General features: G+C 36.3%; 2 protein-coding genes across 2 annotated transcripts in view; one reads left to right on the top strand and one right to left on the bottom strand.

Moving 5' to 3' along the window:
- LOC118734106 (nuclear transcription factor Y subunit alpha) overlaps positions 1-8,047 on the bottom strand; it is a 155,041-nt gene extending 146,994 nt beyond the window's left edge. Inside the window, 1 exon segment of the mRNA XM_036463815.1 lies at positions 7,983-8,047. The gene's annotated coding sequence lies outside the window, so the exon portion shown is untranslated.
- Positions 8,048-20,134: 12,087 nt separating this feature from the next.
- On the top strand, positions 20,135-22,521 carry LOC118734742 (zinc finger BED domain-containing protein 4-like). Its single transcript, XM_036464438.1, has 3 exons — positions 20,135-20,229; positions 20,311-20,460; positions 20,528-22,521. Exons 2-3 carry the CDS (start codon positions 20,452-20,454, stop codon positions 21,749-21,751), a joined length of 1,233 nt encoding a protein of 410 aa, XP_036320331.1. The 5' UTR covers positions 20,135-20,229; positions 20,311-20,451; the 3' UTR covers positions 21,752-22,521.
- Positions 22,522-22,759: the final 238 nt, after the last annotated feature.

The raw sequence follows: 22,759 nt of genomic DNA, 5'->3' as shown, positions 1-22,759 counted from the left end.
TAAAGCAGTTAGTCTTCATAAAACACTTCATTTTCACTTGAGGTTTCAGTATACGGAAATTCTCCACCGATATTATTTATATTCAGAATGCAAATGCTGCTTTGTGACACATTTACCAAAAATCGCTGGTAAGTTCCTGAAAAGAATACGAATGTTTTCGAAACGAATGTTCAAAGATCTATTTCAGTAAAAAATTTCGAAATTTGAATCCGTAAAATCTCTCAAGTTTTTGCCTTTTTGCGAAGACTGCTCATCAATGGTCTTTGCGAATCGGCGCAAGTGCCTTTGTAACATAGCCATGGCTACGCTACAGGAGATGAAATGTAATCCAAATTGAGGATGCTATTTCAGGAGGACAAAACCGCAATTTTTGGAGATAGCTAAAAATTCGGAAAAATTTTAGCTTTTGTATTTTAGCATTTTAGCGATAGTGAAAATTAGAATCGGGCTGCTGGTCGACACAGTTGGTTTTTTGATTTCGAAAAGAACTTTATCAGCAAGAAACGCTATGTTTACAGATCTAAATATTTTAGCGTCCTTTTCAAATTGCTTTCCATAAATTTCGTCTTTCTTTGATAAATAATTGCAAAAAAAGGCACGTTTTTTCTTCGAAGAGTTTCATGGAACTTTCGCAAATATCAGCAGCACCAAATTGTTTTTCAACATGGTTGACAACCGAAAAAGCTTTTCTTTTTTCGAACATCCAACCAGCCAAACTTCAAACAACTCGCCTTTTGTAATAGCATGATAGCCCAGAAAAAACCGTTTTTCTTGGAAACGGCTAAAAATGGCGGGCTAAGTAAAATAAAATCAGCTCACTAATTAATTTATCCGTTTCCTTTTCCATTTCGTTTGCCGAAAGTTAACAAAATTGTAAAAGCTTACATAAAATCATAAATGAAAATAAATCAGAAAATTATTGAGGTTATGAAAATAAGTCAGTTTTTTTGCAAACAAATGATAAAAAGTCACTTTTTCAAATTGGGACATAGGTTCCCACTTATAGTTTTGTTTTCCATTTAAAATTTTCCTTTAATTATCCGAACTTTACAAAAAAATGCACTTGAAACTTACAAAATAAACCGGTTGCGCAAACAACGTGTCAATAACGTTTTGAATGTGTAACTTTGGTTTATTGCTGTGTAACGGTGTTCATGGGCGTCGCCAGGATCGAATTTAGGGGGGGCGGGGGAAGAGGGGGGCAGACATAAAAAAAAATCCCAAAATTTTCATCTTTACACATTCATGTTTCTGGCATGCGGTGGACGATATGTACTTGCCGATTTGTTTTACAAAAATTATTTAAAAAGCAGACGCCTCGGTTGCTCAGCAAACCGGTTAATCGTTTCTGCAATTATTTCACATTAATTCTCTAAAACAAATTTTCGATGTATTCTTAAAATGCATAAACCTAAAGGTAAATTTTATAGGAAATTAAACTAACAATTTATTAAAACTAGTAGTAACCCCCGAAATACGGTTGAGTACTTAGCTCAAAATTTATTTAAAGAACTTCGTGAAAGACAACAATTAATCTTGTATTGCTAGACACCTGATGACCCAGGATAATTTTTAAGTTCTTAAAAGACATTACTCTACTCTAAGCTGCGTGCAGTGGGCTATGAGAAAACCGTCATCTTTAAGGTATAGTCCAACCTTTCACAATATCTGGTATTAGTCTTAATCTGAAACGCAATAATCATTGAAATTTGGCGCCGTTTATGGTGAATAGCATTTAATATCACACTTTCAAACTAAAGCTTTCTTAACCCTAGAAGCCTAATCTATTTGGGAGTAACGTAAAGCCTTAACATACGCCGTACAGGCTTATGTACTTAAAAGATAACCTGTGATAACCTGTAAAATATACTTAGTCCTGTCTTATTTTTTTAAAGAATATTGAAGTTATGAGTTTGACTAATAATAAAACATAGTTTTATTAATAAAAACTATAACCACATTTATTTAAAACAACAAAATAAAAAGTCAATTTTGTGTTAAAATTTAAAAAATACCCATTCCGTATACGCCTCGCAGACGTAGATTATACTTTCAGGGTTAACCCTTTCAGTACAAAAATTCAACCACTGGTTCTAAAAAATTTTAGATATGTATAACGGTCAACTGCAACTGCAGCTTGCACTTTAGTTTGATATATAGCTCAATTCTGTGGCTGCTACAGATCGGCCTAACTAAGTCGTATGACTGAAAAATTATATATAGATACTAAAGGCCTGAACTACAAAACATAGCGACATGTAACTCATCATGCAAGTGCCAGTTTATATCATGTCGCTTATACATGTTTGAAAGTGATATATGAAGACATTGCCGAATTAATTCAAATCAAATCATGCATCAAATTTATGCATGTCAACAAAAGGAACACATGCAACATATTCAGCATTATTATTTACATTGTATATACGGGAAGAGATTTTCCGAATTTTACTATAGTAAAATTTATTAAACAATTATCTAATTAAAAATCTATATACCAATGGTGGGCAAAAGTGGCTCTTTGAGCCAAATGCGGCTCTTTTTACTTTCTCCTTGCTTAGAACATTTTTGCTCTTTTTACTTTTTAAACACAACAATTTGCTAACAAGAAAACAGCTGATCAAGAAGAGCTGGTTGGAAGTTACGCAAATCCCTAAATTGAATTTGATGGTTTGGAAGTTGAAATAGTAAAATGCGACTAATTAAACATGTAAGAAATAAGTAATTATTCGTTTAGTCAGTGAACTGTGTCAGGATATTAATTCAGGATTTGTTTTTTTACGTTTTCAATTCTATACTTTTTAACACCCTTTTTATTAGCTTCACCTGTATGTTTGTATGTATGTATGTTTGTAACCGACTCCTTTGGACTCGATTTTGACCCACTTTAAACGGACAGATTTAATTCAAACTTTGTACACTTATCAAGAATCAGCGACAATATAATAATTTCATAAATTTATCTCATTATCCTGATTAGGATCGCCAGAATTAAATAATTTCCTCACACAGCCTCTGTGTGAGAGCAAGTGAGACAACTACGCTGTCTGCGCATGCGTACCGTCTACACAGTGGTCTTGAAACAATGATAGGTATGACTAAAATGCCAACCAAAACTGCTTGCATACCTGTTTTGGAAGGCACCCATACACCAATATGCAGTTGGAATTAAAATCATATCTGCTCCTATGCCTAAAATATTGTCAAATGAAAATTTGGAAAAAATTTAACTGCAATTGTTAGTATTTCTTGTTCAACAGAGTATTCTAAAGTTATCGTTTTGTATATTAGTGTAAAAAAAAAACAGATAGTATTTTTCTCGATGATAATATTTCTGGTGTAAGCTATTTGATTGCACATCATGTCTTCTATAAGTCATCCGCAACATAAGTGTAATCACGAAGAGAACAGATTTAAAGTGTGCGCGCCTTGTGGGAGAAAGATTAAATTCGGATCGTCAAAACCTTCAGAATTTAATATAACCGGAAAATTGGAGTGTCTTATTAAAAAATACGTTAGTGAAAATTTTAGATTGACCAATTCGAAGTTCCCATTAGGCATTTGTGGTACATGTCGTAGGGTTCTCTGTGACCGAGATAAGGATATACCAAATGCAACGCGGCCTCTTCCAAACATGCCTAACTATGAAGATTCGACAAAAGAAACAAGAACAAGTTCATGCTCTTGTTATATCTGGCTCACTGCTCGGGCAACCAGCCATCCAAAAGTTATACAAGGGAGAGCACATACCTTAAATGTATTGAGTGAAAAAAACTCCACCAATGGGTTGACTGCTTTGTCAGTTGGGTCAGAATTAAAAAATCATGTAAGTAAACTCGCTAAAGCCTTCCGAAGCACAGAAATGTCGGAAACATTAAAAATTCACGTGCTTCTAAATCATTTGGAACATTGTCTGCATTTTTTAGGCAACGACGGCTTCGGAATGTGGTCGGAGCAAGCTGGAGAATCCATTCATGGCGTATTTTTAAGATTTTAGCTCAATTATAAAGTTAATTCGATTGACGACCCTAAATATATAATCAATTAAAAAAAAAACTGTCGTTGAATTTTCATCAAAACACATATGAATTTATATAAAATAATATTTTATATTGACTTTGTAAATTTATAAAATTTATGCAATACGAATTATTAAAATATGCAATTATGTAATATTATCTCTTGAATAACTAAGTTAAAATATTTTATGCTTATAACGTAAGAAAGTGTTATAATTATATTACCATAGACCTTCGCGATTATATAACTGGATTTGGAAAGTTCTAGATCAACATTTTATAATATTTTAAGCATAGGAGCAGATGGAATTTTATTTTCAACGAAATTTTGATCTATGATTATGTACAAAGACAGTTATGTAAGCCGTTTTGGTTGGCATTTTAGTCATAGCTATGGTTGCTTCAAGACCACTGTGTCTACTTACTTTCCGGCTCGAGCACTCGAGCATTTAGAAAAAATTTTATTTTTAACAATAAATCGAACTAAAAAATTAAAAATAAATATAGTTTAAAAAACTAAAAAACACGCTTTTAAAGCATATCAAACTAAAAAGTAAAAAATAATTCTTAATATAAGTTGAAAATAATAATGAACAAAAAATACTAGTATTATTGTGAAAAAGTGTGGGTTGCTCGATAGACGAAAAATTTGGCAAAGAGCGCCCCACGTTTTTTCGAGCCCCCTCCCTTCCTCTACGTAGCGACGCCCATGACGCTGTTTCTTATTCTACAAAAACAAAGTGAAGTTTCTGTTATTTTAGTGTATTCCCTACAGAATGGCAACAAAAAATTATGTAAAACTGCCCTTTCGAAATTGGACTTTCGCACAGCCAAATGAATCATTTGACCTAATGTGCACGGGTGAGCTTGTTTTTTGTCGAGCACAACGCGAGACGGTCAAATAAACCAACATTCAAATGAAAATATCAACAATTTTTGATTTCTATCAATCAGACCCGAAAACGTTTATGTGTCTTGTACGTGTAGCCGACGAAAGCCGTGTAAGCAGCGTACCCTGCAGGGAAACCACGGTCTATTGAATCAAATTTCTAGTTTCGTACTAGGTCTTTATCGCCAAAAAGGAACTAGTCCGATAGGAGCTAGATCCCCACCAGTCACAATTCGGCGAAAAGTGGTACTTTTAAAAAACTAATTTTTTCAGTTTTTTTTACTAGAAATCTATATCTATAGTGACGAATTTAGAACTGGCTCGGAACTATAGAAAAAGAGATGCAGAACGATCAAGATCTTATCTGTCGAATTTAGAACTAGTTCGGAACTATCGAAAAAGGGATGCAGCAGGGGGCTTGTTTACTTCACATAGATACATATGCGTTCGGCGGCTTTTTCGTTCAAATACGCTTCTATTCTGCATTTAGCAGGTGCTTTTTCATAGCTTGGTAATACAAAACCAAAATTTGTGTTAACATTCCAACATCTTGGGACCGTCTGGAATCTAACAGCGAGCACCTCTGCAAACTCAGCTACAGCTAAAGGTATGTAAACGTACATTTCTTACAATCATTCAAACAAATTTAAGTTTAAATTGAAAACACATTTCTTTCAAAATAACTTAAAATCGCACACGCGGAAGAACCAAAATATTGAAAAATCATGATGCAACAGAAATGATGCAACGGAAATGGTGCAACGGAAATGATTGGGACTGAAACAAGTGCTTCTTGAGTGTATGCATATGGTATTAATTTAAAAAAAAATTTCTAATTAAAAGTTAACGAATGACTCTTAGAAAAATACCAATACAAGAATGAAAGTAAAGGTGACTACGTACATAGATAAAGAAAAGGATAAAGGCAAAGGTAAAAATAAAAAATAAACAAAGATGCGTAAAGATAAAGGCAAAAATTAAGACCAAGGTAAATTTAAACACTTTACTTATATGTATATGTGTATATAAGGGCAAAGGTGAAGGGGAATATGTAGATGAAGAAAATGATAAACATAAAAGTAAAGACAAAGAGGAGGATGAGGATACCAATAAAAGTAAAGATGAAGATAGGGAAAGAAAGATTAAAATAAAGGTAATTAAAGAGGAAAGGATATAGAGAGAGACACAGAGACTCGATCTGGGAACTATTTGGAAATTTTAGAGATTTTCGGGATTCTCGGGACTTATCGATAAAATAATTGATATTTTATCAGTTTCTTTATCGATATTTTTACCGATTTTTTTTATCGAAATTTTTATTGATATTGTTATCAATTTTGCTATCGATATTTTCGAAACGTATCAATATAATAACCGATTCTTGTGTCAATTTTGTTATCGATATTTTTATCGATTTTATTATCGATTTTGTTATCGATATTTATCGATTTTGATACCGATATTTATCCATTTTGTTATCGATATTTCTTGTTTTTTATCGATTTTGTTGTGGATATTTCTTGATCTTGCTATCTATATTTATCGATTTTGTTATCGATATTTATCGATTTTGTTATCGATATTTATCGATTTTGTTATCGATATTTATCGATTTTGTTATCGATATTTTTCGAATTTGTTATGGATATTTTTGTCGATATTTTTATCGAATTTGTTATGCATATTTTTATCGATATTTTTATAGTTTCTAAAAGATTTTGCTACCAATATACTTATCGATTTCGCTATCGAAATTTTTATTGAATTTTTCATCGATTTTGTTATCGATATTTTTATCGGTTTTTTATAGATATTTTATTGGATGTTACTATCGATTTTGTTATCGATAGAGTATAAAGATAAAAATGAAGATAAAGGAAAACAGAATAACATAAATGTAATTAGAACGAACAGGGGTACGTACATGCAGGGATCTAGATAGAAAAAAGACAAGAAAATGTAACCTTAAGCAGAGGCAGATGTATGTATGTATTTATATATGTATGTATGTATGTATATATGTATGTATGTATATTGGCTATGAGACAAAATAGATATGTATGTGACGTAAGTTTCACTTCTCCAGTGTGGCCCAGGCGCACTTACTTTGTTTTAATACAATTTTCAAATGTATTACTTTTACATTTGTCTGATTTAATAAATCTGTGAGTTTTACAATCAGTTTATCGTAAATTGTAAATAGTTTTATTTCATGGTATGTTTAAATGCTTTCAGATATTGAATTTTTACTCACACTCATAAATGTTATGACTCAATGTGAATCCCACGATTACTGAAAAAATATCCCGAAATCCCGGGATCACAATTTTCTTTATATTTTGGCATCCATAGTACATACATATGTACATACATATATACATGTCACGAACGATGATTTCCTGCTTAAATGAAATGTTGATATTCAATATAACTTTTACTGTCATTAATCGAATATTTTCTTGAACTTACTAGTTTTGTAGTATTCACATACATACATCCATATTTAGTTACATACATATATTCAAAAATAATGCAGAAAGATGATTTTGTTGAAAGACAAATAATATGCTACTCAAAAATGATAAATCATCGGCCGCCGTAGTCGTGTGTTTGAGATGTGTACTTCCACTCGGTAAGACCAAGGTTCGATCCCTGGTCAGAAGACCATGCCAAAAAGTCTTTTTTAAATAGCGATCTCCCTCGGTAATGAAATACCTTCGAGTGCAGTTCTGTCATGAAAAGGCACCTCATACAAACTATTTGCCGTGCGTAAAACTGTAGGTCCCTCCATTTGTGTAACAACATCAAGCCGCACACCACAAATTGGGGTAGGAGCTCAGCCAAACACGTAGAAAAATATGTATGTATTTACTTAAGCAAGAAATATGCTTTTTTAATAAATCACTTTTCGAAGTTCGACTCAACAGCTATCTTTCATTATGTGAGTGCGAAAGAAGACTATTTTCGTTCAACGAAAACTTTAGTTGTTTATTGTTGTTCAATTATTTTTTTATTGCAAACCGAGACGATAAATGTGTACTATATAAATGTACAGGGTTTTTGCAGATACCTACATTCACAAAACTGCGCGATTTAAATGAAACTGTCAAAGCGAAGTGGTACTGACTCCGTACGTATGAGTCCGACTGACGGCGATAGCAACGTAGCAAAACTGCTTACTCGGTAATAAAATCGTGCATTTCTTCTCATACCGCAGAAACAAGAATGAAGTGAAGAAAACAATTGAGGAAAGGCAGGAGCAAAGTAAATGTAAAAAATAATGGTCGCAGCGAATTACGATACACTCTATTTGCACAGCAAAAACCAACAGTTTTTTTCCCGGGTACTGTTATTACGGCCATGGTTGTGAAATTCTAAATACTACAAGGTACTGATAAATAAACGCAAAGCTGCCACCAATCGACATAGAGAAGCCATTGACGAAGATTTTACACTTAGTCCAAGCTCTCGCTCCATAATACTAAAAGCGCGTTTGAATGCAAGGACCAGACACTTTTACAATATATTCCGCAAGTTTTACCAAGCTAGTTGAATAGGTCCGTGTGACAAAGTATGTATTTACATGTAACCTAAACGTTCCGTTTCTTCTATTTCAAATTACTCTGTCTACTTCAATAAAATGGACATTTTAAACGATATAGCATAAAGCTGAGACACGGGGTGTTAAGTATAATTGTTGCAGTGATTTTCCTCAATTAATTTCCTCAATTTAATTTCGAATGCAGTTGATAAATGGGCCATTGAAGTGATCTCCCGGTTTCAGCTCTACAATTCTACCCCACTTTTTTACCCAGTGTTTATATATAGCACTTTCATCGCATCCAACGACTAACAACTTGTTCGTGTCCAAAGATGCTGCTGATTTTGATTTTATACCTAACCTGAAAGGGCTATAAAACTGCATACTTAGAATTTTTCTAAAAAATCTGAATAGAAAGATGCAAATTGGTATACAAATTTATTGAATTATCCTCAGTTTTGCAGGATGTTTAGAGATTTAATTTTTTTAAAAATTATCGAAAACAAATTAGAATAAAAGACTCTCTTCTTTCTTTGTGCCAATACTGTTGTTCGTCACTGTAACCTTGAAATTTCCTGTTGAAAAATCCCGATCTATATTTTGGGTAAATATTTATCTTTTCGGAATTCAAGTTGATTGTTGGCTACTAAACTTGGCGAACATAAAGTCAAGGCTCTCTTCAGAATGGAAGTGTATTTTGAGCTTCTTACTATTGATCACCCTGTAAAATACAGTCCCTTATTAAAGAACGCCAAGCTGTAGAAATCGAACGCCAAATAAAGAAGCTATAGAAAAATCCCGATTCAGCTGTTTTTAGAGGGCGCCGGAAAAAAATGTTACAATACCCTCATAGTGAAATTAAATTCACTTGGAACATATTGAACTTGTTTTACGTAAAGCACTTAATTTAAATCAATTGTATTGTTTACATATTTTATCTATGTTTATACATTAGGGTGGCCCAAAAACAGTGTTCTATATCGAAAAAAGTATACCCCTATTTTTCTATTTTGAAATCAAAAAACATTTAGAGGGCGCTCAAAGCGCTCAAAGTTTTCCATGTATTTTGTATGGGGAAAAGACCACTTTTCATAGAAATGGTATAGAATTCTTAAAAATCAATATTATTCTATCGGAAAACTCTGTTTCTCTGCAAAAGATTCCCAGTAATAGTAACATTCTAAACATTTATTGATTTCAAAATAAACAAGTAAGAAAGTCTAAGTTCGGGCGGGGCCGAACATTAAATACCCGGCGCAAGTATTACATATATGCCTTTTCACCTTTCCGAAAGCTACCGCTACATGGTAAGCCGGGGTGTATCAATTTTGAATAAATTAGCGTCCTTAAATTTCGAAATATTGACGTTTCGAGCATTTCTAAAATTTACCGTTATATGAAAAGCCGTAATTTTAGTCCGATTTCAATAATTTTGAACGTTTTGCTTTTATGTGGCAAGCACAATAACCATACCGAGTTTGGTACAAATTGGTAGAACGGTTACCGAGATACATATATGTTATCATAAATGGGCGGTGCCACGCCCATTTTCCAAAATTTTATGATAAGCGTATTTCCTGATAAAGAATTGTTGCAAGCATCAATTTTGAATAAATTAGTTTCAATATTTACGGATTTATCGAAGATTACGTATTTCTCAAAATTACCGTTATATGGGATATGGGCGTGGTTATTGTCCGATTTTTTAAATTTTCGGCCATTTGGTATCCTGTACCAAGGCCAATAACTGTGCCAAGTTTGGAAGAAATCGGTGCAGCGGTTGCCAAGATATACACATGTAACACTAAGTGGGCGTGGCTACGCCCATTTTTCAAAAATGTATAATATTCTTATTTTTCGTCTAAAAGTTATTGCAAATATCAATTTTGAGTGAATAATCTTCAGTAGTTACTAAAATATCGCAGTTTTCGTATTTCTGAAAATTACCGTTATATGGGAGGTAGGCGTGGTTATCGTCCGATTTTGACCATTTTCAATACCATCCGTCCTACGCCCGAAAGAAGTACACGTACCAAGTTTCGTTAAGATATCTTAATTTTTACTCGAGTTATCGTGTGCACAGACGGACGGACGGACGGACGGACGGACAGACAGTCACCGCTTAATCGATTTCTCTTTTCATCCTGATCATTTATGTATACATTTGTCTATATCTATCTCAATTCGTTTTGCCTGTTACAAACAACCGTTATGTGAACAAAGTTATAATACCCTTGTGCACAAGTGCGCTCGGGTATAAAAATAGGGGTATATTTTTTTCGGTATTGAACAATTGTAGGGGATGAGAGCATAAGAATCCCGACTTTAATTTTTCACATGAATTTTTGGACCACCCTAATATACATACATTAGGAATGTTTATCCCGGGATCCCGGCCTTTTTTAGGTCACGAAAGTCCCGGGATTCTTGGGAAATAATTCCGGGATTTTCGGGATTTGTAAAATGCACTGATGGCAATAATGCTAACTCCTTTTCTTTGACCAGTATTGGCTAAATTTCCTTTTTTATTTCCTAATTAATATCTTTTTTATAAATGTCTAGCTCATTATACATATAACACCGTGCGATAGAAAATTTTACACACAAAAATCAATATATTCGCGAAATCATGGGCCAAATATATGTAGTAAAATTGCATTTGTAGTTTTTCACTCTGACGTCAATATATGAAAAATTATTTAAAAACATCGATCCTAGACGGGTTCCTTCCTGGTTTCCCGCGTGGGATACTACGTGTTTACCCTCGCGTTGTGGCAGTGACTTGGAAGGTGATGTAGTTGTGGTCGCTACCACTCAGGTCTTCCATTACTCTCCATCCGTCAGCCCTTCGAAGAAGCTTTTTAAAAACAGGGTTATGACAGGGATCGAGTATCCAAAAAAAAATCCGATATGTAGGGGTCGTTCCGGTGTTGAGGATGGTCAGGCCAATCCGGGCTGCCATTTCAAGGACCAGTCTTCTTGTTTGGGGCATACCCCATTCCACGGCTCTTGCGTTGAAATCTTCAGCAACAATTAAGTGTCCGGTTATATCACGCAACTCATCTTCAAGGCCGTCGAGTTTCTCCCTGAAGACAAGGACTGTGTCGGTTGGCGACAGATAGCAGCTCACCAGAGTGATTTGTGCCATTTTCACCCAGACGTAGCAACGTCCGACCCCCCTGCTCTCTGCGCGATGGTTGGGGTTAGCAATCCATATCGCAGCCGAGCCTGATTGGTCAACATGCCAGGCTTCCTTTGTTCTATAGGGATCACTGATGATGACAGCGTCTGCTCTTTGTTCAAAAACCAATTGGTTCAGCAGATCATCAGCTACCCTACTCCTGTTAATGTTAATAATAATAGATTGGCGCTTCCACATATGTTAGTGTTTGGCCGAGCTTCTCCTCCAACTTGTGGCGTGCGCCTTGATATTGTCACACAAAGCGGAGGGACCTACAATTTTACGCCGACTCCGAACGGCGATTATATTTTTATGAGAAGCTATTTTTCATGGCAGAAATACACTCAGAGGTTTGCCATTGCCTGTCGAGGGACGACCGCTGTTAAGAAAAACCTTTTTCAAAATTTTTTACGATGTTGCTTTGACCAGGGTTTGAACCCAGGTGCTGGTGAGTGAAAGCGCGCACTGCTTACCACTACACCACAGCGGTCTGCCTGTTAATGTTGCCTTGTATAAATTTAATCATATTCTCCCAAGCTTTGTCTTAGCCTCAGCAAGGACAATTCTGAAGGCCTTGCATGCTCCCGACTCGGGCAGGTGATTGGAATTTTTCTGACCATCTCCTGCCGAGCACAAGTACCAGCGCAGAACACATTTCCAACATGACCTACTTCTGTCTGGGCCTTTACATGCCGCCTTTTTGTGGCTATATCCCAGACATCTTTGGACATCCGCGCGCTCTCGGACACGGAAGATAATCCAACCCACTCGCAGCTTCCCCTTTTCAAAAAGAGTCAGGCCTGGCAGTTCGTCGATTTCCACCACGGCTATTCTTTGTTCTCACGAGTTTACATTGAGGAGAGAGACGCGAAGTTGGCCATTCTTTTCTCCTAATTCTCCGCGTATAGCGTTCTCCACTTCTGGGACCGTGCTTAGGTAGTCCATGCCCAGAATTTCTAGACGTAAACATCTAGTGAGGATACGGGCGTATCCCAGCTGGCCAATGGCATTGCACACATTTTCCTTAAATGCTGAGTGGTCGCCACAGCACTCCATCTCGATAAGCACGCCGCCCTCGCGGGTTTTCCGAACAGATCGAATTACGGTCTCCGTTTTCTCAGGTTGGAGCTTACCACGTATCGTTCCCAGCACCTCTGCATAGGTTTTGCCTTCAGCTGGCTTAATGATAAGTTTGGCGAGACTTTTCGTTTTTCTCACCCTCTTCTTTTTTTGCGGCTGGTCGCCTCGCCCTTATTGGCCAGGGGTTCACCTGGAGCTGGCGCTGGCCCTGGGCTGGGCTTTCTTCGTGTATCAGCCGTTATCCATTGATTAATTGGTGCGGTTTTCTGCGGTTTTTTATTTTCCGGCTCGCCTGTAGGGGAGTCGGTTCATGGTCGAGCTCTCTTTTGCGACCAGGGCAAGTTTTTCGCAGCTCGGAAAGGGTAGACCTTTTTCGGCGTTGCTCTCGGAGATTGCTTTAAGTTATTCTCGATTTGGGCCATACCCGTTTTTATGTCCAAGGACATATTTTTCTGCTTTGAGACAGCACTCTGCATCTTCTTCAAGACGAGCCGAATCTGGGCCAATTTCTCATCTTCAATGCCTTCGCAAATTCCCAAGCTTGCGGTGACATGCTTGTCGCTGTTTGCAGCAGCTGGTATTTGAAGATTTCTATCCCGGCTGCCGGGAGTTGTTGTTTTCCAAGGTGTAGCCTTCTACGCCAAGTCGGCAGCTTTCTCCGTGCTCGCGGTTCCGGCATTTGCCTGCAGAGGAGTTTGTGGCGGGGAGCGCACAACTCTACTACTCTTTCTGAATGCGCTGCATTTTTCCATCAGAGCCTCTACGTCGGTTTCGCTTATCTGTTTTTGTTTTGATTTGTTCATTTCCATTCAGTTGGGTCTCCGCTTCAAGCCGCTATCTCCACACGTAGCACAGTCGCTTATGGGATATTGTGTTCAGAGCCAAGACAGCGCAAAACCAGGAGTAAATCTCAACTGGACCTGTGCGGCCAACTAAATGGCGACGTGTATTGAACGTACTTGAAGACCTGCCAGTGTTTTAACGAGACGGAGGTGATTGCAACATTAGCCCACCAGCCATTTCTGTGAAGTGTCACCCTCACATACTAAAGTGGCGGAATACTGCTCTCGCTAGCCCAATGTCGAACTAATCGTATACATGCTTCAGTATGCCATGAGCAGGATCTAACTGGTCTCAATCCTGGGATGCTTTTTGGTAGGCGGCATCTGTTCGCCCGAACACAGGAGATTCATCAAGCATTTCTGATCTTTTAAATCAGGCCCTCTTCTCCTGCCGCTCTTGGTCTGGGACTGCTTATTGGTTATTCGCAGCTAACCTACCGGAGTAGGCCGTTCACGATCCGGCCTGTGTGACCTCGGTAAGGTCCTGATCTTAGCCCCTACCCTAAGTAACATTTAATTAAAGTTTGGCTTGACATAATTTTTCATAGAGTATTTCTAAATCATTATTTAACTGTAAAGCGGTTTCTTCAGTAGAATCGGCAATGATATATAAAGTGTGTCATCAGCAAATAATCTGGCTTGACAATACTTTAACCAGAGGTTGCCAAACTTTTTTTCTCGTAGACCCCTTTCAAAAATTTACTGCTTTCGGTGAACTCTCTGCTGATTAATTTCCAAATATTCCCAAAGCTCATAAAAAAATTAAATGTGAAGTCACTCATGACTTTGTACGTGGAGTATTTGTAAAATAGTTTATTTGTGTTGATGGCATCATTTTTATTTTTATCGCTCCGAGCTTTGATTTTTAAAACACAAAACTAAAACCAACAAAACGGCTAAGCCTTTTACGCCAAACTTTTAATTCAGAAACTGATAACAGAAAAAAGAACGAGTCTAGAAAAATCGATGACAAACAACCAAGCAAGTAAGAAGCACAAAAAGTGTTCTACCGTCTCATCCTCTTGAAGGTAGGATGGGCAAATGGTTAGGTGTTTGTGCCACGCGAAGTGACAAAAAGTTGTATGCAGTGTCGTCTGCTCAGTAACAGGCTAACCTAATATTCGCGGCTTGCGTTTTGGTACGTATGCCGTCGAATTTGTTTTTTTCGTCACCCGAAATTGGCTTGCGTGCGTTTATATTTGAATTCATTAAGCGAAACGTCAAATTAAAATGTCACGCAGAACAAAAATTGAAAATTGAGTTAGCTTCATACGCACGCCGTTCAATTTCGGTTGATCCCCCATAAGTTGTATGTGCGCTGAGAAATTTTTGACAATAAATTGGCGGCGTGTGTTAATATTAGGTTAGCCTGTAAGAGCAAAAAACTAGATAGACCTTCTGTGGTTGAAGGCAACATGAGTTTTGCCCAACTGCAACCCCTCGATGCCCCCCAGTCATTGCTGAGCGAAGTATTCACCCAGATTCTGATAGTTGTTGCGATGGCCGAAAGCGGGTGTGCTATAACTGGTTGCGTACCGAGGAATGCCTGGTATGAGCCAATTCTGGCCAAATGGTCAGATGTCTCATTACCAGGTTACCTGGTCCCCAGAGTACGATACTTGCATTGCCGAACTAGTTTGGAAGTAGTTAGAGGTCTGGTCAATGCCTTAAGTGCAGCTTGGTTGTCACTGCAGTCACGTAAACTACTTCCCCTCCACCTATGTTCCACCATGTAGTCCATGGCTTTGAGGATTGCAATTACCTCAGCCTGGAAGACCAAAGCATATTCCCCAACAGAAAAGTGAAGCTTATCCACATTAACTTCGAAAAAGATCCCAGATCATGACCCAGAGTCAGTTTTGGAGCCATCAGTGAAGACTCGTGAGTCCGATCTCAGTGATGGAATCTAACCAGCATTCCGTCTCAGGGAACTCAACATTATAGAATCTCTTCAACAAAAGTAATGGTGGCGTACTATCCTGTAGCATTGAAAATACACAAGTGCTTAAATCTCTGCCGCCAGCAATTTCCGCTGCGCCCCACTCAGTGTTATACCAACATCCGGTTCTTTTTAGTCTGCAGGTGGCCTTTAAGGCTTTCTCACGTATAAAAACACAAAGTGACGGTAAATGCAGCAGTGCGTCAAGAGCCTTATGCGCCACTCAAAAAAATTTAATAGAGAGGCTATCAAGCAACCATTTGGTTCTTTACTATCGAAAACATATAAATTTTCTTGGACCCCCACTTACAACTCATCGACCCCCATATTTATTCACGCCAACGTAGACCCCCGTCGAGTCCCCCTCGGACCCCTGGGGGTCCACCTGGACCACTTTGGGAATCACTGCTTTAAACAATTCGGCAAATCGTTAATGTATCAATGGACCCAAAATAGATCCCTGAGGCTCCCCTAGGTGATTAACTGCTTCTCTAGAAATCACTTCATTTGTCTTGGTTACTTGCTTACGATTTTCTAGATAGCTCTTGAACCAATTAAGTGAGGTTCCTTTCACACTATATGACTTCAATTTACATAATAAAATATTTGTATCGACGGTTTCGAATGTACGCTTGAGGTTCAAAAAAACTGCCATGATAAATTTAGAATCATTTTAACCTATTTTCCATTCATATAAAACATCATTTATCGCGGATTCACAGAAATGATGTTCTCGAAACCCGGATGTCAATCAACATTTGAGTTTTATCAATATAATTAATTTGCAAATTGCGTGTACGCCAATTTTTCAATCAGATGTTCACAATAAGAGAGTGTGTTTATTTGTCGATGGCCAGCAATATGGATAAATCCAGAAACTTTTGGGACAGGAATAATTGTTGAATTCTTTAAAATGTCCGGGAAAATACCAGTTTCAAATTAATGATTAATAATAGGCATGTTTTATTCAACCATCACAAGCAAATAGCTAAATCTTGGTCAATAAAACGAAATTAGCTTATTTCCTATGTTAGCCTAATTTTGACAGTTGTTTGACTGCAAATAGTGTCAAAGTAAGCTTTTGCCTCTTTCTGATTGGCTGAAGGAGAAAATTTCTGATGCTGAATGGCAATGCCTCTTGTTCAATATACAAGCCAAGATAGCTTTTCATAAGCCAATATAATTATGTTGGGTAAGTCCTCCATACAAAATAAGCTAATAGCTTAAATTTCTGGACAAATAAAACACAGCTAATATTAACTAGCTGACTGCCAACGACGAAAATTGCATCTAGAACAGTGGTCGGCAACACGATCCAGAAAATAAGGGTCGCGCCATTCGCGGACCGCTAACCCTCTCTTCGTCGATTTGACAGCATCCACCCAATCGCTGACGTCATAATATACTTTTGTTTACATTCACTGCTGCCAACTTGATGCTTTTCGCACCAAATTTAGTGGGTATTCAAAACGCGAAAATTTTTGAGTTTTGTGCTTGGTGCGTTTTTGGTGCTTTTGTTTTTGGTTTGAAGACTTCAATTTAGAAAATCTTAAAAAAATGGAAGCAAAATTTATAGCAATCGTAAGTGTGCTAAGCAATTTTACAAAAATTTAAACAAAATCATGGCACAGTGACAATCATAAACGACATCGAAATATGTGCAGCACCTTCAATCATGCCAGAAGAAATCGACAGTTGTGCAAGAAACATTGATTTTTATTAATTTGAATCGGCATCCTTACAATAAAATTATGTATTCATATAAAGTCCATAAAATACACCAATAAAAGTTGGTGCTTTTTCAAATTCAAAACTTGGCAATACTGCCTTTTGTTCGATGCTTCTTCTTTTTCTTGTCGAGTTCGTCTTGCTCTCTCATTCTGGTATATTTTGACGTCACGGCCAGTTGCTCTCAGCTCGATTGGCGCAATCTTGTATTCTATCATTCTTGGGTCGGCAAAAGTTAAACTGTGACTGTGTTGGTGAGAACAAGAGAACTGCTCCGCATGAGCAACCCAGTAGGAAATTACGAGAAGTGAAACAAAATTTTTAACTTATCGGTATTCAATAAAAACATATAAATACATATGTTTAACACATACATATGCACATATATGTGCATCGCTCATGTACTACAAAAGTATCGTAATCCCAAAAAAGCAAAAATCGGGTTAAGTATGCAAGAATGAACATTCGCTCTTTCTTATGATGTGTAAAAATTTCATAGCTGTAACGATTACCAATAGCTCACTAGAATAAAATCAGCCTGAGGTTCGCCCGAAAAAAAATTCATCCGAAAAATGTTCACCCGTGCTAGGGTTGTAAAACTATCGATAGTGCCACCATCGATAGTTTCCATGTTTCAGAAAAAAACTATCGTTACTCGTTGATAGTTTCCAGCAATACTATCGATAGTGTCAAACGCTACCATCGATATTACTATCGATAGTCAATGTAATGTTAAAAACTGTTCCAAATTAACAGGGACGGCATCGAAAAACAAAAAAAAACAAAATATTGAAAATATAAACACACGTAGGGCCGTTTTCTTAAGTGACTTTTAACTTTAAAATTCACTTCATGTTCAAATTTTGCTTTAACATGTATAGTTCTGTCAGTTACTGAAGCTTACAATTAAAAATAAAATTATGAGCCTAGTAAAGAAAGCTTCTTCTTATGATCTATAACACATGGCAACAAAAATGGGAAAAAATTTGTTGCGGCAAATGTTACAGCTGTTTTTGATTGACTTGTCAGTGCTGATTACGAATCCATGAGCATAAGGTTTCCATCAGCTCCAGATTTTGTGAAAAACGAGGTCGAAATGTCAAAAAATCGGAAGCTCTAGCAAAGAAACAAAAGGCAGTATTAGGCTTAAATTAAAGCTAGAAGTCTCAACTACTATCCCTGAAAATACTATCCCTACACCTTGACCTGATGGTCACTTATAGTCATTTATTTAACGGCAAAACCTGATTTTGTGCGAAGTTTGAGTACCCACCTCAATTAAACAAAATGGGATAGAGCCTTCCACTTGGGCAGAAATTAATGCTTGAACTTTCGAATGCAATCGCATAAAATACCATCCCTTAACCTTAACTCTAAGGTCACTTGTAGTTATTTATTTAACATCAAAAACTGATTTTTGGCAAAACTTATTTTTTTTTTAAATAGCACCGTATTTATTCCAGTATTTTTGTATTGTTCAATAAATGACTTTTAGTGACCATCAGGTCAAGGTGCAGGGATAGTAGCCGAGGGCTATAGCTTTAATTTAAGCCCCAGTTAAAGGTTCTTTCACTTTTTGTTTTTTGTGCTAAGTGGACATTCTAAAATATTGCAAAAAACGCGATTTTTTGACACTTTGACCTCGTTTTTCTAAAAATCCGGGGCCGATGGAAACTTTATGCTTACGGATTCGTAATCAGCATAAAAAAGTCTATCAAAAACAGCTTTATCATTTGCCGCAACAAAATCACTGTTGCCTTGTTTAATTGTTACTTATTATAAATTTTCAAATATGATATATTTTGTTTAAATTTCGTAATATAATTTTTTGATTTGTTTACAGCCAAGAAATATACAAACGTCAAATAACGATAATAGAAATGCTTTACTTCAGACATAGACTTATGGTTTGAAGCAACGTTTAAATATAAAGGGAGCTTTTTAATTAAAGGTTGCTTGGAAAACGGCCATTAAAGGAGGAATCACAATGAAAGTATCACTCATAATAAAAAATTGACAAACTTAAAAAACTGACGCGCAGCTACATGGAGACATTATAAATAAAATCGGCTGTGCTAGAGGTTTTAAACTATCGATAGTTTAACCTTTTTTGAGAAAAACTATCACTACTCATCGATAGGGGCAAAAAAATAAAACTATCGATACTATCAATAGTACCATCGATAGTTTGACACCTCTAATCCGCGCATAGTAAACTCATGGAAACAAATGATAAAGCTGAATATATATTAATTTTTCCCTTGGGAGTATATGTAAATTCAAAACTTTAAACCTGGTTTTCTCGAGTTTTTAGTTTTTTGAGTTATGAAAATATTTAAGTAAAACTCTAATAAAAAATTTCAAAATTCATTTGGATTCACCCACGTCAAATATTAAAAATTTAAATAAAAAAATTGAAATTCATGTTCATCAAAATTTTCCATACCATTATGATGTGATTAAAAATGCCTTTTAATCGCATACATATTCCCTTTAACAACCATCCTTTAGTTCTTTGAAAAAATTAACTTTTTTTCATTAAAAAGTCGTTGTATTTCTTCTTCATCAAAATGTTTCGTTATCAAAAGTATTACAATGTCTTTGAATAGCATATTCGTTATTTTTTAAATGACTTATAACACAAAAGGCATTGCATATCACCAAAAGCATTTTCAAGAATGTAATATTTCTTGCAAGGCATTTTTGCATACAAGAAACAAAGCGCAACAGGCAAAGACGATGTTGATTCGTTGCTCTCTAGCCAACGATGCATCGATGTTTGCAAAATATTGATATATCGTTCATAAACATCGATGTTGACATCGATATTTTGCTGGGCGATACATCGTCGATACATCGATTAGAAAAGTGAGAAACATCGACATCGTTCATTCATTCCGTTCGTACTCTGCTGACCGACAAGCGGCAAATTTACCGCGCCGTACCTTAATTTGTTTGCTTGATAATTGTTTTGCTCTATTAGCGTGTTTTTGCATTTGCAGTGGGATAAGTAAGGTTTAATCATAAAACTTGTATATGCTTATTATTTGTAAGTAGTCTATAATTTCATTTGCCCCAAATTTACAATTAGGCTACGGGTTTCAACTAGAATAAGATATTTGTCCGAAGTCACGTGTTCACGTTGCCGCACTGCGCTTTCGGTTGATGTTGCTTCTGTTTGTATCAGCAGCGTTCGTTTGCTTAGTCAATTGTACTCTTGCCTCGCTACTTTATGTTGGTGGTAAGTAAAGAATTATGTGTATATTATTGACAGGTATTTTGTAATTGTATATTTCGCTTCTTTACAGGAAGCGATGCCACCCAATAAATTGAAAAGTAGAATTTGGAACTATTTTACCAAAATTGGTGACAGGGAAGCTGTGTGTAAAATATGTAATAAGAACCTGAAAACTCCAGGTAACACAACCAATCTTCGTGGTCACCTGGACAAAGTACATTCACAGCAATGGGAAAATTCAGAAGTACCAAGCAAAAAGACAAAAAGAGTTATTACTGACTTTATTGGAATAGATGCTGCAACGCCTGAGACTAGTGTTTTAAATAAGGTCGACCTTCCTTCAACATCGAACAGCCGCGTAAATGGCAATTCTTCGACCAGTTCCGAGAGCGTTAGAGGCACACAAAATTCAGTTGCTAGTACATCATCAAGCACTGTTACTCATAGTTTCAATAAATCTGCACAGCCAAGTGTTGATGACTTCATAAGCAACATAAAAAGCATAACGGCACAGGATGGAGCAAAATCAAAAAAAATTACTGATGCTATAGCAAACTTTATAATCATGGACAATAGACCATTTTCCACCGTAAAAGGTAAAGGTTTTTCACAGCTGATGAGGGAAGTTTGTCCGTTGTACAAAATGCCTAGTCGAGAGACAATAAAGTCTAGGATTCATGATAAATATGAGGAAATGAGTAATCTTTTTAAAACATACATAAAGAATGCTGAAAATTATTGCATTACCTATTATATTTGGACGGAGCCAATGCAAAATAAATCATTTCTAGGTGTTACAATACATTTTTTGGACAAGTTTAAACTCCTCAGTGGAACGCTGGGTATTTTTGAAATGACAGAAGGCCATAGATCTGTGTGCATAACTGAAAAGCTCAAAGATATTTTTGAGGAGTGGCATATTTCCATTGACAAGGTTTCAGCCATCATCACAGATAATGATAGCACGGTGATGAAAGTCAATCGTGACATGTTTGGAGAAAAAAAGATTATTCCTTGCTTTGCTCACACGATCAATATAGTTGTAGCTAAATCCATTGACGATTCAAAAAATTGTACTGATTTAATAAATAAGGTTCGAGATATAGTGAAATTTATAAAAAAGAACGTTAACGCAAGTGACGAGCTGAGGAAAAGGCAAACGGATATGGGGTTGAAAGAAGGTCAAGTCAAAAAAATGATACTTGATATTCGAAAAAGATGGAACTCGTGCTTTTACATGCTCCAGCGGTTCATTGAATTAGTGCCCATTGTAGGAGCAATACTTTTGACTTGACCACTAGCTCCCACAATGATCTCAAGCAGTGAAATAGACTGGGTAAAAGAAATTATAGAATTACTTTGTCCATTTGTAAAATTAACAAAAGAAATTTCTGGAGATAGCTACATAACGGTTAGCAAAGTCATTCCATTAGTGAGTTGCGCCAGGGAAATCGTAGAAAATGTCAAACCTAAAAATAAAAATATTTCTGAATTTAAAGAAGAGATTAAAAACAACTAGCAAGAAGATTTGATAATTTAGAATATTCTGCAATTCTTGCCATTTCAAGTACTCTCGATCGTAGATTTAAGTTTATGCATTTTAAAAATGCCTGGGCCAAAGGCAGAGTAATTAATTATTTAAACAAATATGTGCGTGAATACAACAGCTCACCTACAACCTATAATGATACATCCGATGAGTCTGATAAACACGACTCAGACTTTGACATCTGGAAATATCACAAACAGCTTACCCACAAGAACATGAAAAATAAATTCCCTGCTGCTGCTATGACAGAAACTGTCGGTGAAACAGAAGTTCAGATGTACCTGTCGTCTCCTGTTACACCAATAAAAGGAGACGCTATTGAAATTTGGGAGGATATGAAATCCCTGTTCCCGAAACTTCCAAAGATTGCAATGATATACCTCCCCATCGTTGCCACGTCTGTGCCAAGCGAGCGCTTGTTCTCGCAAGCTGGTGCAACCATCACTCAGGATAGAAATAGGCTTCTTTTCCTGAACTCCATTTCAAAGTTTTTATATTCAAACAAATAAGATTTATTTAAGGTACTTACATCATAATTATAGCTACATGCTAATATTTGTATTGAAATATGCTCCTTGAAGGAAGTTCGTATATGTACATATATTAAAATGTTCCTTTTTTAATTGAGAAAATGTGTTTTCTTTTTAAAATCCATTTTATTAAAACCATTGGAATAGGTAAATTTATATTTTAGGTACGTCGTAGTTACATAAGTATAGCTACATACACATTTACTTACATTTGTAGCATATA

Source organism: Rhagoletis pomonella, unplaced genomic scaffold (genome assembly GCF_013731165.1).
Source record: "Rhagoletis pomonella isolate Grant_MI unplaced genomic scaffold, Rhpom_1.0 Rhpom_scaffold_00002, whole genome shotgun sequence".
NCBI lineage: Eukaryota > Metazoa > Arthropoda > Insecta > Diptera > Tephritidae > Rhagoletis > Rhagoletis pomonella.
The sequence above is the reverse complement of the archived record's forward strand: the minus strand, read 5'-3'. Positions and strand labels throughout refer to the sequence as shown.